At 37.2% G+C, this 18718-nt stretch overlaps 1 protein-coding gene across 1 annotated transcript in view; it reads right to left on the bottom strand.

The window, feature by feature from the left end:
* Positions 1-18718, bottom strand: part of thsd7ba (thrombospondin, type I, domain containing 7Ba) — a 141517-nt gene that overhangs the window by 38926 nt on the left and 83873 nt on the right. The window contains exon 12 of the mRNA XM_062431751.1: positions 9541-9732. Within this exon, the coding sequence (XP_062287735.1) occupies positions 9541-9732 (192 nt within the window). The remainder of the gene's footprint in view (positions 1-9540; positions 9733-18718) is intronic.

The following is an 18718-nucleotide window of genomic DNA, read 5'->3' as shown; positions in this document are numbered from 1 at the left end:
AGCAATAAAATGAGTGTAAATTGTAATTGTGTATGTTTGCAACTGTGGATGAAAAGTCTACCTAGGCTTAAGTGCAGCAAAGAATGTTATGTGAATTTGTATCATTGTGCTGTCTGTAATCTATTTTGGTGATAGGCTTGTTTTTAGTTGATAAGATCACTAGTACAATTTCAACTTGGAGAGCTGCTGGTTTTGAAATTTACAACTTGGCTTATGTTTTCATTATTTTCACCCACATTTAATCCAAAATCCAGCCCAGTCGTCCAAACATAATTCTCTGTAGATGGTGAAGGCAATTTGTGTAATTGGATCTTATTCCACTAATAGAGATGACAACTATATGTGAATTTACAGTACATGTAGATTTTATGACCGAAACATACTTCCAATTTGCTGTAACAAGCCAGTCATGATTAATATTTCAAATGGTCCATGCTGCAGGGAAATATGTTAAAATAAGTTATTATTATATCCGCCAGGCATATCTGTCTGCAGCTAAACTTGCATACTACTGGGCTCATCGACTTAATATATTTTGTACACATTTATGACTATATGCTCAAGGAACTCTTGTCATTGCAGAAATTGACAATTTAAAAAAAAGCTATTTTATAACACCATTTCTTAAAAAGTAAGTAAAGCTTTCGTCTTTTCAGCAGTCGTTGTCATTTTACAATATGTGTTTATTCTGCAGAAGTGCTATTCTGCACCTACTCAAATTTCACACGGTTATTAATATCAGTGGGCTACTAATGATTTTTATTTGCACACAATAGCACCCTACATTATTGTGGAATTGTTTTGAGTCAACGACAGGTGCATCATTATCGCATCCTCCCTCTTTTGATTCTCCAAAGGACCTCTAAGTGAAAGGTACTGTTATAAGAGTAGCTTTGCTCCTTTAAGGAATAAGGTAGTGTGTAATGTGTGTGTAGCAAGTTTGTGGTGGAGCGAGCGGCAGAAAAGTGACAGTGAATTTGGGCGGAGCAGAGGAAAAAAAACATTAGCAGTAAGTTGTCAGTTTGGCATTAAATGTACAGCCCAGACTACAGTGTGTCAGTTAATAAACACTGCAGCTTCTCAAGACCAAGAAAAGTATTGTCTATATAACAGTTTACCGTATGATCTACAGTATATGACTACAATATCAGTAAAGCATTCAATTTCTTATTCAGCCACTTGCTCATGTGGTTTTAGGCCAATCTAACAGTACACCATTTTTTAAGCACAAAGCATTTCCTCTTTAGAGGAAACTAACATAATGCATAAGAGCCAATCAGTCAAAAATATTCCATGACCAGTGGCAAGGAAGCACTTTCCCTGTGTGATACATATTCAAAAAGCATTTTCAATGACCCCTGGGGAATGATTAGTGCTATTTGCAGTCATATTTAACTGTAATATGAAAGCCTCATATTAGAGTAGTGCATACTTAATGTTTGTGTAAAAGCACAAGAGGACCTAGGTAATTGTTAATATAGAAACAAAGTGGAATGTATAACACAAATCAAATTATAGCTTTATTCAAACACACGTGCCATATTTTAAACTTTTTGTATGTAAATTGTGTGCAAATGCACCATGTTGAGCCATGGCATATACAGATTTTGTGCTTTACCATGAGGACCAAAAACAGTGAAAACTGCTGCAGCTGAGAGAGGAATACAGAGAGTAAGACAAATTAGTTTTTTTCTCCTGATGCACATTTATTCCCTGTTCTCTCTTTTTCATCTAAGACTTTTCACCAGACACACAGTGGTTGCTGTTTATAATTAATGACCTATAGTCTTCAGTCTTTGATTCAAGGGGCTGACAATAGCAGAGGAATGAACAGACAATAGAGAGCACAGATACTTTTATATCATTAGTCAGTGACATTGAACTCAGGAGTGATTTTGTCATTAAGTGCTGTAATTCTCTTTTTGGTGTTTCTTACTCTGAATAGTCTCAATTTATTTAATTTAATAATTTCATATATTTCTCACACTGCCTTTTGACATAACAGTTTTACAACAGAGTGAGATCTCTTACACAAAACTCTGCCTTACTCAAAACAAAACATGTCTTATGGCTGAGTTGCAATTGGATCTAATGAGGCCTTCTTCAGTGAAGAAATTGTTGCCAAGTTGTCTCTGTGAGATCAAGGGCCACTGTGACTCTTCTGGAAACCATCATGTCATCATCAACAATCAATGAATATAAAAAAAAATGGACTGAGAAAGGCATCATGGATTGTCAGCACGTGTTTTAGCATTTATTTTTTCCCTCTTAAAATATAACATCAAAATATATGCCTGAAAACACCAGCTCCGAGGTCTTTGTCTAATGAAGGTGAAAATATATGTTTTTTCTATTTCAAGCTAAATACCTACATGTCTATTATGGCTATTAGAAATACACTTTCAATACAGTTCACTTCAGGGTTACAGTTCGCTTCATATAATTAGACCTGTCCATTAAATCTGATGAGTATTAATAGTGTGAGCAGGAGTGCGACATAGCAGCTGGAAGGCGTGTGTTCCTCTCAGGCTTACTTTTAATATCTGGACAAATGACAGATAAAACCTGTCAAGCTGTCCAACTGCTCAAAATCTTTCTTATGATTGATTGTCTGCTTCCCATTATTGAATAGTTTTATATAAGACAGATATGTTGCTCTGTTGTGAAGCTATGAATATCCTGCTGTCATCAAGTCATTAGTGTTGCTATATTACATTGTTAAAAAAAAAGAAGTAACTGTCACTGTCATTGCCTCTTCATGTTCACGTCAACACTAACCAAATACAGCATTTGATAAGAGCCTGAGCCCTTATGCAGGAGATGCATTCAGTTCATAGCATGTATTAGAAAAAGACAATCCAGGCTACTGCAACTGGGTAGACTGGCAGATAAAAGCATATCTTTGACATATTTTTCTATTTCACCATTTTGCAAAGGTGTTCAAATTCAATTGTTCCATTTTTGAATTTCCACGGTTGCCTTGACAAGATGTCAAAATCTCAAAGTCTCAAAATGTCTTTGAAATGTTTAAGTTCATCATGACTCACTATCACTGTCCTTTGAGTCATTGACTGATGATTGTTTAGAATTATTTTTGTTCAATAACACAAGTGACCAGAGAAAAAAAAGAATGCCGAAACCAAAGTTGTAGACATAAAGCTGTATTTTATGTGGTCACAAAATATCTGAACCCATGGCCACAGTGGTCAGTTTTTATGAGTAAAGTTTTTGCAGTTGCTTTTATGACACCTAATTGAACCCAAGTTAACACTTTTTGTTTTACTTTTGTTATAAAACCACTGAAAGATTTATCTGTGAAAAACATTTCATTGGTTGTGAAGACCGAAAAATGCATTATTCCTTCTTTCAAAAGTTACATGATCTGGAAACCAGTAGGCTATAACCTACTGTATCTGCAAGTAACAGCTGGTATTATATTGTTTTTATGCTCAGATCACTTTGAAAGTGTTTTTTTCTTTTTCTTTTGTTGGTGGGTAAAATAAAATTCATAATCCAACAGAGCCAGTGAACACTTTGTGCAACATACTCAAGTGTGTGCAAGTGTAATTGTGGCTTTAATGAATTGCAGTCTCGGAAGAATGAGCAAATTACCATGTAACTGTCATGATTAAAGTAAACACCTTGTTTCTGTACTGTAAAATAAAATTCCTTGACCTGAACCAGTTGGAAAGAGAGCTAGACACACACATCTGTCACACACATAAAGAGGACGTCTGGTGAAATAGTTGCAACACAGTTTAGCTCATCTTTCCATTCTTGAGCACCCCTATTTGTTTCATGAATCCTGAGTGTCCCATGCCTCCTGTGTGCCCAGCGGGCTTTCCATCTGTTTCTGAAGTGGGTTTGATTGCAAACATTCCTCACAGAGTGTGAACTCACTGCTGTTGCAATGCAATTCACCAACAATCTGTTCAATCTACACCACTGCTGGTGGTTGATTGAAAAGCAGCAACATTACTTCCCTTTGACATTACCAGCGATCGCACTACACATGCCACAAACAATCTGCATTTAACTGTGCAATATTCAACTTGTTTTAAAATTTAGCAATTCAGTATAATTGCATTTTCTTCTGCAATTCAATATACTGTATCCCCATTTAATATTTCTCCATGAACGAAGAGACATTGGATTCAGATTGCCTTCACCTTGAACTAACACAATGAATATGCGTCACCAGCATTCAGAAGATTAGAAAGGTACAAAATTAAACAAAATAACAATGCCAATACATCTTAAAGCTACCCTTACCTTTGTTACATTTTTACAAATTTTTTGTTCAGGTTAAAATGCTATTAATAAGGTAATGGCAGTCTAAAATGTTAGTGCGGGGGTGGGACATAGGAGGGAGGAGGGGTTTTTGCTGTTCAAGTTTTTTGTGCTGTGTGAAATGCAAGAAAGGTAGAGTCGCTTTAAGCAACATCCTTGTAGCCCAAAAGCACTCCAAAGGTCAAAAAATAGAAAAGAACAAGTGAATTAAGAGTAAGTATACTGATATATCATGAATCACACAATGTTATCAAACGTATTAAATCCATTCAATAAAAAAGTCAGAAGGGAAGATAAATAAGGAACCGATGTCTCAGTTTATCAAACATTGTTTTCATTGTCACCATATATCAAACAGATCTACCATCAAATAGCATTGAGTACTCACAAGTCAGCATGTACCATTGCATAAATAAATGGCATAATTAAGGGAATAAATGGCAATTCATCAGTGAATCTATACAGTAATATTGATATAATTTAAATAGTACAATTAACTTTATAGAGGCTAGGGATCAAATAGACTTATTCAAAGCATTCGTGTTATTCAAAAAACACTGTAAAGCGTGAACGCAGACATATTATCAAAGGTATTGCAGACCAAGGAAGACTAATTTATATTGGTTTGTTGATATCCAGCTCCTTGTATTTGTCTAATAAATATAGCATTCGTGTGGCTGACCTTTTAGAAAAATATTCAAATCAGAACAAAAAACGTATCATATCAAGCAGAAGTTCATCATTCAGTCCCTTAGAAGACAGAGTATGTAAAGTGGAGATCAAGAAAGTACTGAAATGTTTCCATGTTTTTACTATTATTGGGTTTTATTTTTATTTCTCAAATTGCATGTTTTTAGGTTTTTTTATTTCCAATTCTTACTGTTAAATGTTTGTTTTATGTAAAGGACATTGAGTTGCCATTGTGTATGAAATGCGCTATATAAATAAAACTGCTTTGCCTTGCCTTGCCTTGAAATAACTTAAATGCTCCATTACCAGCTATAACACTGTGCAGTCTTCTTATTGAAAAGCCTTGTGGAATGAATGCTGAGTGAATTAGTTTTTATTTATTGTGAAATGCAAGGCCACGGATGAATTAGCCCGAGAAAGATGTTAATAGAAAAAAAATGAGTTAAAATAAGACAATAGATGATTGATCTCTCCTTCAGTGAAATGTCAATATTATTCTTTCCTCCATTTTGATTGGAAGAATCTCGGTTGCTATCGGTGTGATTTCAACTTTCAAACTGATAATGCACACTGTTGATGCAGAATCATGTTTCATTATCTGCAGAACCTGCTAGTTATAATAGTTGGCAATTAGGCTTGGGCACATTATGACCTTAATGTTTTATAATTGGCTGATACATACAGTATATCTGACTGGGCTAAACTGAATCTTGAGCATTTGTTTCTGGGCTTAAATCTTGGTTGGAAATTATGTATACAATGGAAAAATTACTTTCAGGTTTGGTAAATCACAATGCGTGTGCTAAAACATATATTTGCATTTTCTCCTCCCTGTATTTTGCACACTGGGGTTGAAATGCCCCACACTGCATATTCATTAAGGCAAACGTACTAAATGGACAGCGTGTACTATCTTGCACAGTTGAAAGACGCAAACCTCAGTGCGCTGCGTTAGTAGATCAGCTTGCACATTTTTTTAGGGTGATGTCAAGTTTGCACACGTTTTTACACACGCAAACCTTTAGTAAATCAGGCCCAATATGTTGTTTGACTGTGTGAGGCAACTAATCAACACAACCAAGTATGTTTCAGTGCAGTAGGTCTTACTGCAGAGCATGAAATGCTTTATATTTGCCACATATAGTCTCTAATTTTACAAGTTTGTTTTGTGTTCATGCAAACAATAGCCAATATACCATATCTATGGCTCACAAATTGAAATTATTCATCCTCATAACAAGTTTGTATACTGTATTCCATTCCACTATTCCTGTAATATAATGCCTGGTAGTAATCCATGTACTCTGAAGTAGGTGTATAATGAATTCTATAGAAATCCCCCCACTGCACCGCACCCCCACTCCAGCCTAGTGCTATACGCTCTGTTGGTATAACAGATTTTCTTTTTCACCCTGCTTGGGGGTTAGAGTGGATTTCTGTGGAAAGCATTTAAATAAATCAATTAGTCAAGCAATCATTACTTATTCAGCACATTCAATTAAATACAATCAAATGTAAACAAGTACTATTAGGTTGACAATGAAATGAAATAAAATGATGACATAATATACTAAAGAAAGCATGAGAGCAAACATTAAACTGAACCATAAAAAACCTAAATGAATGATATTCCATGTATCATACTGATCATTCAAAATATAGTATTTCTGTTAAAGGCTGAGCCAAAATTATACACATGAGGTACTTAAAAGCTTACTTTGACAAAGAAGAGAGTTGGAACAATTTTAAATGGCTCAGTAACACAGCTTTATAGTGTGGCTAAACCATTTATCTACAGTTAAGCTGTTAAAGATACACACAAAAGCTTTGCTCTCTGATGTGAAGTCGAAATAATTCACAGAACTTAACGTTTGAATAGCCATACAACAGTCAACATGCAGCTTGAGAGAGAAATAAGCTACAACTCAATAGATAACAATAAAGCAATGGGGGAAAAAAAAACTTTTCCTATCCTTTTATAATTTCTGAACATTTTTGCCATCAAAGTCATCTGTCATTCTGATAGGGGACTGATTCAGATTACAGCAGCATCAGCACAAATGTGTTTCCTTTACAACATCAATAAATCATTACCCATCAATGTTAAGACATTAGTATAATTTATATAAACAAACCAGAAGACAGAAACAGAGCTAAAGTTCTCAGAGTTCCCATTACACCATGCATTAAAATGCATTTCATATCCAGATTATATCTAGACATGATTTAACCTGATAACATTTACAACTGCTGTTAATTTGTGTCTCCAGTGTCCACATTGAGATCCGATTGAGATCAAGTCGCTCTGTCCAACTCAAACAATTGAACGTGTGGGCAGGTCCAAAAAACGTACAACCCCCCCCCAGAAAAAACCCCAAAAACAAAACATAAAAAGAGTATACTAGTTTCAAATTTCAATGTTTTGCTGACACTGCAGCCTGGATGGGTTTTAACGGTTCTCCAGCATTTGCTTAGCTACTGCTTCATAAATAGCATGGTTGTGATATGAGGGCAAGTTTCGCTTATATACTTTCACCAGACCAAACTGAAAGCAGAGACTTTGTCTCGTCTAGATTTCTTGTTGCTTTCTTGCTAGTAGCTTAGCTCACTGACTGGCTAATGGCTAATACCTCGCTGGTCTGAAACACTCGCACTGGATAACATATTTCCGCCCACACAGTTGTTGTATGTGAATTGACAAAGCAGGGGAGGTTGGGCAGATTATTTGTTATAACTATGTTAGCGTATCAGTATCATTTAAAGTAGACTTCACTTACTGTAGGGCAGTCACTAGTTTTGATATATTTTAGGGCTTTGCAGAATGCATTCAGGAACAAGCAAACGGCATGTTATTTTGACCACTCTATTTCCAGGCTATTACAAATTAATTCTCTTAGTATCATATACTGTGCAGGGTGACGAGGGGGCTTGAATCTATCAAGCAAACGTTGTGTAAGAAGCCGGATATTTCCTGGACAAGTCAACAGTCTATCAGTAGACAGACACACATGGGCAGACAAACATATTCACACTTAATCAATTTACCCAACCGAGAGGAAGCCCACATTGGCAAAACATACAAATTCCTCATGGAAAGGCCACAGCTGAACTGAAAAGTCTAACTCGTTACGATCCTGCTCTGAGGTGATAGTGCTATGCTGCTAACTATTGAGCCACCGTGCAACATCACTGCAATAGAATATCTGCACCCATTGACACCACTGGGCCACTTCACAGTCTCTAATTTAAGTTCTACATACAGTATTTTGGAAAACCAGTTAAACACGCAAAGCAAACATTCACACAGGCTTCTCCGTAAGAAATGTATAGGCAGACGTGTAATATCAAGAAAACCTGTCAAGTGTCGTCCAACAGTTTATTTGTGGGTGTGTGATATGAGGAGGGCATGGTGGGATGTCAGCAGTCGACAAAACAGTAAACACCAACTGAGTGCCGAGGCGTGCTCTGCTCATTTTAGGTCCTTCTCATTTAAAGCCTTCAATTTGGAGGACTTGAAAGGAGGTTGTCAAATTATGAAAACGCTATTATGATACAAATAAAACTCAGAGAAAGCCTGTCATTATGTGCTTTATACAAATTAGAGAATAAAATGTTGTGTACTTTGTAATAGGGCAGTCATGTTGACTGAGAAATATAATAGCTCAAGGAAGCTTTTTAGCATACAATGGCTGTATTGTATAGGCAGAGGCCTTGGTTTGCTATCAATGTACTTAGTCACATACCAGACCTCAAAAACCCACAATAGATTAAATTCCCATCAACTTACCTGACAAAGAAATTCAAGTAAGTGGCATAAAGTTGGCATAAAGGAGCTAAAATACTGCCCATGTAGACTCTTTCCAAATAAACCCACCACTGAGCTGAGGCTTCATGTGTTGGATTCTAAGAGCATTATAGAAGGAGACAGGGTGTGTTTACTACAACCCCTCTGGCATCGGATCAAATATTCATGAAGAAAAATAGTATCCAGCCTGGTCTGCAACCATGGCATGTAATTCCGATTTTGCTATCTGCACTGGAAAAGGGGACTACAAGCTGTGAGAGACCTAATTTAGACCTGATGTAACACTATGGGGACAGTAGAAAGTTACAGTTATAGAACGAGAACAAGAAGAGGTTGGGCTGGATTTGGGTATACACGTCAAAGCGGAGGGGCTTTCCCACATATGAAGAATATGCTGCAATGACAACAACCTTGAAGGATCAGGGAATGTAATCATTTTCATTTTTTAATGAGTATATGAGGTGAATTCTTTGTTTCCAATTATGCTCCATTTATTGTGTTTTAAACCTTTGTGCTACATATTTGTGCCTATATGTGTGCAATAACATTTGCAGGAGATAAAGAGCAAAATAAACAATGACCAGTTCACAGCAATAAATGTAGAAGAGTAGCCTACTAAGTATAACGCTTTCTAACCAATTTAAAAACTAGAAATCAATTGTGTGACCTCAACAGAGAATCCAATCCACCATTTGTAAAGATGCCCTGAATGATATCGATGTCTCACAGTCTGTGAATAAGAGAGAAGCCTTTACCTGTGAGTGAGCGCTTGCGACCTCGGGAGCTGCCACATCCAGTGCATTCGGAGAACTTGGACCATGCAGTTAGAGTGCAGTCATCCTTGCAAGCCACCCGGCACTCTCTGATCTGAGGGGGTAAAGGGCCAGCCCATTGTAGGCACTCTGTCATATTGGCTGAGTCCCCATCCTTCCCAACACAGCTGATTCCTGTGAACACAGGAGGGGGGGGGGGAGGCAAGAAGGTTACTCCAATTATATGAGAAATCCACAGATATCAGATCGCACCTCACCAAGTTAGTCAGTCAAGGGTATTGTTTTCAAAGCTCCCCAAAGATATTTTTACAGTCTACTGCGAACCAGTCATTCCTAAAATCAGACGTACCAGATAATGTTTTGCTTGGTTGAATGAGCACTGAAGGAAAGGACAGTCCTATCACAGTGTATGTCATTGCTATGAGTAATATTCCTTTGAGCTTTAATGTTAAGATCTACTGAAATGCTAATGCAACCTTCAAGCACAACACCTTTATCAAATGTCTTTAGATAACCATGATTTATTGAATAAAAACATGGCAATTGTAGTAACACATTAGTATGAAAGCTAAATACTTTTGACAGAATGATGTATAGGGTATCTAATCAGAAGTAACGAAGTATCAATATCTGATCCAAGACGACTACAGACATCTCAACTTTGTACTGTAGCTTCAATGTGTGCCTATGTGAACCAAAATTAATTATTTTGTTTCCTTTACTACATACTTAATGTTGCAATAAATTGAATGGAAGCAGAATTTCACAGTGAACATTACCCCAAAACAAGTTTTTGCAATTCTTTGATATTTTAGAGATCTGTCAAAGGCATAAGTTCACACGTTGTTGGAAAGGACACAGCTGGCTATAGTTAAGGCAGGATCAATACAAGAGATACATCTGAATCACTCCACCCACCCAAAACAGAAAAACAAATCAAAACAAAACAAAACAAAAAAACTTAACTGTGCCTCACATATTTCACAAAAAAACAAATATTCCCCTAAGAATAATGCAGAGCCTAGGGCTAAACAACAGCAAGCTGATATATCGCTCTGTGTTGTGTTGATACCAAACTGGTTTGAAAGTCTTTTCAAAGCTGGAAATGTTGACCTTCTGTTTTCCCAACATGGATATTGAGTCTTATGGTGGCTTCATTAGGTCAAGCAATTTATGAAAATGCTGACACATATGGCAGATGCATTATTCAGTTTTCTGTCAGACCACTGTCTGAGACATGCAATGGGGGGTAATGTTTTGACAGACAGTTGGATGGCTGAATGCAGCATAATTTGTAGATTATAACATTATAAAATCAAAACGGTTTCTATTGCCAAGTATCCTGGTATAATAAGCACAATAAGACAACCAGCTATGCAAATGAGGGTTAAGTTAAACAGTGAATATATAAGCAAATATTTATATGCCCACACAAATGTCTTAAGAGCATACATATTTTAAAGCAAGGAAGTGATCACATGTCACAGAAATACTCATTAGTATGCAAATATATGCCGCAAGGTGCTCCCAAATCTAATCACCTACTCTACAGTGAGAAACTGTGCAGTAGAAGGAAATCTACTGTTCTTCAGTTACAGTTTTTAAGAGAACACGTCTACACATGACATGAAACATTTTTCACATATGTGTAGTGACAAGTCTCACCTTCTTTTTTTTTTTGCTGAATGTGAGAAGAGACATTAATGTTGTGAATCAAGTGGCACATTTACCATAATTAAAACAAAAAAAAACATCAGCAGACGAGCAAGGTAGGAAAACAATAATTTCCCTAAAACACTGACATTTCAGTATTTTATTGGAAATATGATCCAGTGAGTGCTTTTTTTACCCCCTTTTTTAGATAAATTAAATTGAAATGAAGAGCAAACAATGAGGTGTGAGGACATGCTGCCCCTGCAGCGAGGAAACGAGAGAGAGAGATGGAGTAAAGGACTTTTGTAGCTTTGTCAGGTGTCGCTGATTGCCCAAGAACGGTTGATTAGACTGTAGTCTCCTCAAACAAGGAATAAGAGTGCGCAGACACACTACACAGGACATAACATTGCTCAAATATTAAGATTTTACCAGGGAACTCCTCCCCCCAACATCTCCTTGTCTTTGAGGATTCACATATCTACATACATGCCTTTAATCCATTTCATTGATTTCTATTTGACTTTTAAATTTTGCCCTCTGACAAAGACCGTTTGGTTTTCTATGTCTGCTGAGAGTGTGTGGGATGGTCATTTCCACACAAAGCCTCTATAAAAGGCATTACACGGGAGAGAATAGCTCTTATTAAAGCATATTTATGTAACATTTACAATCACAGTTATGAAAAGTATTTTTATTTTGTGGTTTAGGGCAAACAGTAATTATAGTATGATACAGATTCAAAGATGATTTTTTCAATAATTCACAGCTGCTACAGTATTAGTTCTATTAGCACCATTGTGGGAATGACTTTGTCCCTGTTGGCAGTTAGTTTACCTCAAATCGCCCCCTCTTTCTACCCAAGATATTCCACCAGTGACAACCCAAGTGTCTTTTATTAGGAGAGCCCGACACTGCAAGTAATGATATTCTGATTTTGAACTACGAGCTATCCATTTTTAACATCATTTTTTCAGCCTCTGGTGCCCCAAAGTCCATTTGTGTAGCCTTACACATCTTCTCCTCACAGAAATGTTTCGAATTTTTGTCACAGTCTCTCTGCCACTGACAGGGATCATCTGTAATTATACATTTACTTAGAAAGGTGAACAACTTTGAGCACCAGCTAAAAGGACACACTTTGAGATGGCTTGTCACACTCCAAGTTTTTAAAATCTTTTCCAAGGTAATGTTGAAAATTCTGACATAAAAGCACATCTTTATTCTATCATATTTAATCAAGTTTCTTTCTATTGATAGCTTTTATCAACCCACTCCAGAGCCTGTTACATTTTCTATCATTATGTTTAATATTAGTTCTTCCATCTGTATAAAAAAACCCTCCCATCAAATGTAATCTTCATGCTAATTCAGTCATACTGCTTTGTATAATGTTCCTCTATGCAATGCCTTGTGAAGAGTAATGTGGATTGGGTTCATCGTGCCTATTAAGTCATAGTTTTCCTGCAGCAAAATATCCTCGGCATGACTCATTTCTCAAAACAGTTCCAGTTCCACTAAGGGGAGGATATAACATATCCAACTGGTTTTAAGCCACAAGTTGGCTGAATTAAGACAACGTATCACAGTTGGTATGAAATCCATCTGCACAATCCAAGTTATCTACTACAGGTTTACACAGGCTTTTTCTCTTATTCAGTCTTCTATTCAGTAAGACATGCTTTTTGGCAAGGTTAGGCTTCATCTCCTTAAGTCTTATTTAGTAATGCCTCTGCTCTCTGACCTCCTACATGTCAAGTCAGCATATGTACTCCAGCCATCACGTTATTCGACACTTGGTCAGACATTAGCATTCATTCAACAGGCAGCCTTGCATCCAACCAAGATGGGGCCAGACAGACACTGAAATTCAAGGAATATTCAAGCCAGGGGCATATTGGCTGTGTACACCACAAAAAAAAACAAAAAACAAAAAAAACCCTTACGATACTGTGCTGAGTCTGGGGTTCACAATGTATTCTGCAATCTGACTGGTCCTGACTGAGCAGAAAGTAATCTTGGAGGCAGTTAAAGTTCTTATCTTACTAGCCATCTGACAATTTTCCATGGTTCTACAGTATTTCTACCAACACTTACAATTTTCAACTAATACTCTTGTCATTTCACAAAGAAAGACAGTCTGGCAACTAAAATCCTGCTCACCTCAATGAAAACAAGCAGGTTCCCACAGTTGTAAGAACAGTCCTTCAGCTGTATTTTTCAATGTGTAGAGATATTTAGTCATACCATGAATACAAATAAAGTCACAGGAAAGATTAGAACAGATGCAGATACACCCTAGCAGAGGCAAATGTGGATTTATCGAAAGCTGTATGAGTCCATGAACGTACTGAAACAGAGACAGCATAGAGAAACCGATCTCCTAGTAAGCTGTAACACATAGTCAATGCTTGTTGTCAAATAATAACAATAATACTAAACTTAATTTGTATAGCACTTTTCATACTAGAAATGCAGCTGGAAGTAGTTTACAATAAAAAAAAATACATGCACTGAGTGTAAAAATAGACCTAAAAATAGGTTCTAGGTTTGTAAATGTTTTATCCTTTTTGTTTTTCTCTTGCAAATGAAACCAGTTTAATGTAACATAAAATGGAAAATAAAACACACTGAACTGTAATTGTAAAATAATAATACATTTCAGAAGTAGAATACATAGATTGTATGAAATAAAATAAAATAAATTTACAAGTAGGAGCAGTTTCAGTGCTGTGGTTTGTTCTAAAGCCTGACTGAAATTCCTCCAGGATATTATTTTCTTTAAGAAATGACTTTATTTGTACTTCAACCATCTTTTTACATATCTTACTAATGAATTGGAGGATGGATATCGGCCTACAGCTGGTCAGTGCATTACCATTTAGGCTGGGTTTCTTTAGTGAGGGTTTTACAACAGCTGTTTGGAAGGCATCTGGGAAGATGCATGTTTGAAAATATGTTTTGATAATGTTCCTGCCATGACTTGAAGTATTGTTGAACACCCACTTAATAAATGCTCTAGGTAAAGGTACATACATTACATGAGTGCAATAGTTAAATTCAGTGACATTCTTGCAAAGCTCAGTTAATGTAATACAGGTAAATTTTCTTATGGTTACATCATTTTAAGCTGGTCAACAGTGGAAAATAATATTATAGAGTCCCAGGCATTCTCTATAATAAAATTGGAGAAGTAATCCTTTCTTGCTAGATGTATTGCAGTCTGGCTTCAGTGAACGGTGAGCCTAGTTTTCTTCCGTTTTCTTTTAGCTGCCTAACCGATTCTCTTAATCTTATTAACACTGTTATTGTTTCACCATGGGAAGATTCTGTCTGTCAACCTTTTTAAACTTTCATGGAGCAGCAGTTTTTAAAGCAAATGACAAGGAATTGTCAAAATGTCCAACCATTTAGTTAGGAGAGCTGTCATAACAGTATGTACTGTACTGTACTGTGTACTCAAATGATCTCAAAATATTAGAGAACTTTACTTCAGTCTCATCATCCTCTTTTGAACCAAAGAAATCCTTTTCATACTTTGTTAAGATTGGGTTGGCATCAAAAACACACGCAGTGATGGTCAGAGATAGGTCATTTAAATACTAAAACATCATCAATGTTAAACCCTGTTGATATTACCAAGTCTAGAGTGTTACCATGCTGATGAGTGGATTCATTTATATGTTGGATGAGTTCAAAGTCAATTTTATTAATATGACAATGCAGGTCTCCATTCAGGATTAATCTATCTTATCTAGTGATACAAAATGAGATAAACTCTGAGAATTCCCATAAAATACCGATGAATCTTGGTGGCCAATGTAATGATGATGACCAATAATTCTGATTTGGGCTCAAGGGGCAGGATATTCCATTTTTCAGTTATCAGATCATTAACCAAAAATAATTTGTTAGCTAACGATCTGGCATTAAAAAGAGGTAAGTTTAGCTGTATAGATTCTGTGACAGGAAAAGAAACTGGTTGTGGGTGAACATTGACAAATGTAAGATTACCAAGACAGGTACCAGATGGTCTGTAATTGCTATGATTTGTTAGATCATACCACTGGCTGTTAAAGATCACCACTATGTTAAAGGAAGTGGCATGGGGTCTGTCACAACTTAGGCAGACACTTGAGTGATGATGTCTATGGTTATTTCTGTTTAATGGTTAATCAATTTGACTAAGCTTCAGAGTGGCAGCTTTAACTAACTCCTCAATTGTTAAATGTGGTGGTGGTGGTGGTGGTTGGAGGGGTGGTGTCGTTGAGTCCCTGATTGAGACAGAGACATCCTCTGAATGCCTTGGCTGTGTGCTTGTGTGCACTGTCCTTTGCACTTTACCACACATTCTTGTTTGGGTAGGGCATCCCAAGGGCATGACACAGGTTGGCACTGGAGTAGTTTGGATCCAGTGGTATTTGGATGAACCCCAGAAGGTTTAAAGCAGTCTTTACAGTTCCAAAAGATACTGAAGTTGTCAATTAACTGTATTCCATGGGTGAAGCACGCCAGTGTCAGCACTATATTTAGGCGAAGGAGTCCGCTAAAATGTTTGATTCCTTTCCCCAAAGTTGGAAAGGGGCCTGAGATGAATATATGTTACAATTGAAAGTTGCTCAGTTTTTCCAACAGCAGGGATAAGTTCTCAGGTTCTCAGAACCGTTTTTTCTTGGCAAAAGACCCAGTGTGGATAATAATCCTCATATTAATTGAATGTTTACAGAGGATAACTGGCTAAGCCCTGTGAGCTCCCAGAAAGCTGTGTCAGCCATAGGTACATTTTCAGTCTTTGCCATTCTGACATATCAAGTCAAGTTTTATTTATATTGTGCCAAATCATTAGTTATCTCATGACACTTTTCAATAAGAGCATTTCTAGAATTAATTTGTGAGGTAGCTGGATTCGTAAGGCTTCATAACGCTGTTAGGTTTCAAGTTATGCGCAATCAGCATCGCGAATACAGCTGCCTTGCAAGCTAAGACAGTGATAGACAGATGGTTCCTCCGATCACCAGTCACCTTTTTTGAAAGTGCCTAACCTTTTTCAAAAAGTTGGTGTCAGGTTGGGTCTAGACCATACTCTTTAGGATATTATATAAAGACCCAAGATTTCTCCATGAGTAAGCACCTAGCGACATTGGCAAGGAAAAACTGGTGGTTTTGTATTATCATTTTGTTCAGAGTCAGTGGTTCGTACTTGCTATGCAATGAATGTTCAGGTAGTGGAGTGAGGGTTGGTGCTTTTTTATTTGATTTCTTCTGAATTTACCTCTGTGGCAGATGACGTAAGACCAAATCCTGAATGGAATTGATACTTTCAGCCTAGCGCTGGTGCTGTGCCAATAAGAAGCATCATTAGGGAAGGCTGGTTTAGGAGCTTCTGCAGCTAATCCAGTGGCGTTAGGACATATCCAGGGGAGTGTCTGCAAGTCTGTGACGGAATGGTCTGCATTAGATGTAATCCAGTGTATAACAATCTGTATCTATTTGTGTCTCAGCACTTTGTACATTAGCTGCTACAGAGTCAATGAATTACTCACTCTCACGTACATGATGCAGCATTTCAAGCTCACACTTAGTGCAGCTCATCGATTTTAGTGGGTTTGAAGACATAGCTTTTATGCTGTCTTTTGCTAGTCAGAGAAGCTTTGTGTGCTAGATTAGGCTAGCAGCTAAGTCTGTGGCCGGACACTGAAACCATAGGCGCCGACTTTTGTTTTTGCCCGTGGGTGCTCGCGGTTCCCAACTGGGGGTCGCGACCCATAAATTGCATAATAACGTTTCATATAGTCCTATTTATTTTCCCTGTGCATATCGCATCAATATTTTACAATAAAATAACCTATTTAAATTTAAATCGAAAATGGAATTACACGGCAAACGCTTGACGCGACACAACCGATGGTACTTATGTCACTCAAGCATAATTTCTCTCCCTGCCGATCGTTGATCGTTACAAACTATGTTCTTCGTCTTTGATTCGTCTGCTTCACCATTCCTTCTATCGGGTTCTTGTCTGTTCATATGCAATGTTGCCAAACCTCATGCACAAAACAATTTTAATAAAAAGTCAATAGAAAACATGTGTATTGGCAATTTGGCATCTAGATTTTGTTGTCCAGAACAGTTGTAAGCGCTTGTTGTCATAGAAACGATGGCAGCAGGAAGAAGTCTCACATTTTCTCGGCTGTCTCATCCCATCATGCACTACAGCTTAGCATTATTACTAATATTATAAATATTTAAACATTTCTTTGATGGACATAAATTAAATATGCCTAAAATGAACCTCAGAATTCATCTCAAAACACAACATTACAAATATAATGCTTGTTTGTATGGATTGTGCTCCTTTATTACGTAAATTACTACACTTCTCTGCGCACCGTTATGCAAACATATTTTAAATAGAGCGCTATATATCCCAATCGGACGTCTATAATAAGTTTAAGTAGGAACAACGGTAGGAGTTACAGTGTTTTAACAGAAAAACCGCTAGTCTCGTCCGAAGTACGGGTTTGATTAAAAAAAAATGTCAGCTGGATCCCGTGGGTGCTCATGAATTCCCGTGGGTGCTCGGGCCCCGGAGCACGGTTTCGGCGCCTATGACTGAAACTTTACCATGTCCCGAAAGTTAGTGGTAGTTCAGTGTAGCAATGTTTATTTAATAACAATGAATCCCAATATACTCTGTGTCATTCTTATACTTTCACTTGGCAATCCAGCCAAAATAATAGATGTCCTCATTACTATGGTGGCTGACGTGCAACAACGGCCAAACGCTGCAAATACATAAACGATGCAGAACCAAAGACACACAAACACACAAAACACATGCAACAACAAAATGCTGCAACGGAAAAATGCTGCAAACAAAGAAACGATGCAGAAACCAAAGACACACAAACACACAAAACAAATGCAACAACAAAATGCTGCAATTACAGAAAAGATGCAAAACCAAAACGACACAAACCCCCAAAACACATGCAATAGAGAAATGCTGCATATTGAGTCAACACAACGGAAGTGTCCACACAACGGAAAAGTGCCAGGCCGCTAGGGGGTCCCGACCTCCCGACCTGGACCTATTATACTGTAGCCTATGGACCAGTCTGTACCTGACGAGAGTGGACTAAAACTTTTAGAGAGGCGACATAAAAAGGTATGTGGTTTAAACATTTGGTTGTAATCGTTTACAATAATATAACAATAACAGTTCAAAAAGATTAACAGATTTACGCCTAATGCTAGCTAATTGTACGTTTTCTGTTTGTTTGTTATTAGCTTAGCTTAGCTTAGCTAGCTTAGCAAGCTGAAATAAGCAACACCACTGAGACACTTAATTGATCAGCGAGGGGAAACATGAATAAGAGGGAGGTGGAGACCAGAGAAGGTGTGTAAAAATAAATGTAACGTAAAGGGGAGAGGTGCAGATGGCAATAATAAGAGAAGCAGAAACATTTCAAATCAAGTGCAGGTAAATAACAGAAAGAGCACCGGA

This window comes from Scomber scombrus, chromosome 13 (assembly GCF_963691925.1).
Source record: "Scomber scombrus chromosome 13, fScoSco1.1, whole genome shotgun sequence".
Lineage (NCBI taxonomy): Eukaryota > Metazoa > Chordata > Actinopteri > Scombriformes > Scombridae > Scomber > Scomber scombrus.
Note: the sequence above shows the minus strand (reverse complement) of the source record. Positions and strands in the feature narration are given on the sequence as shown.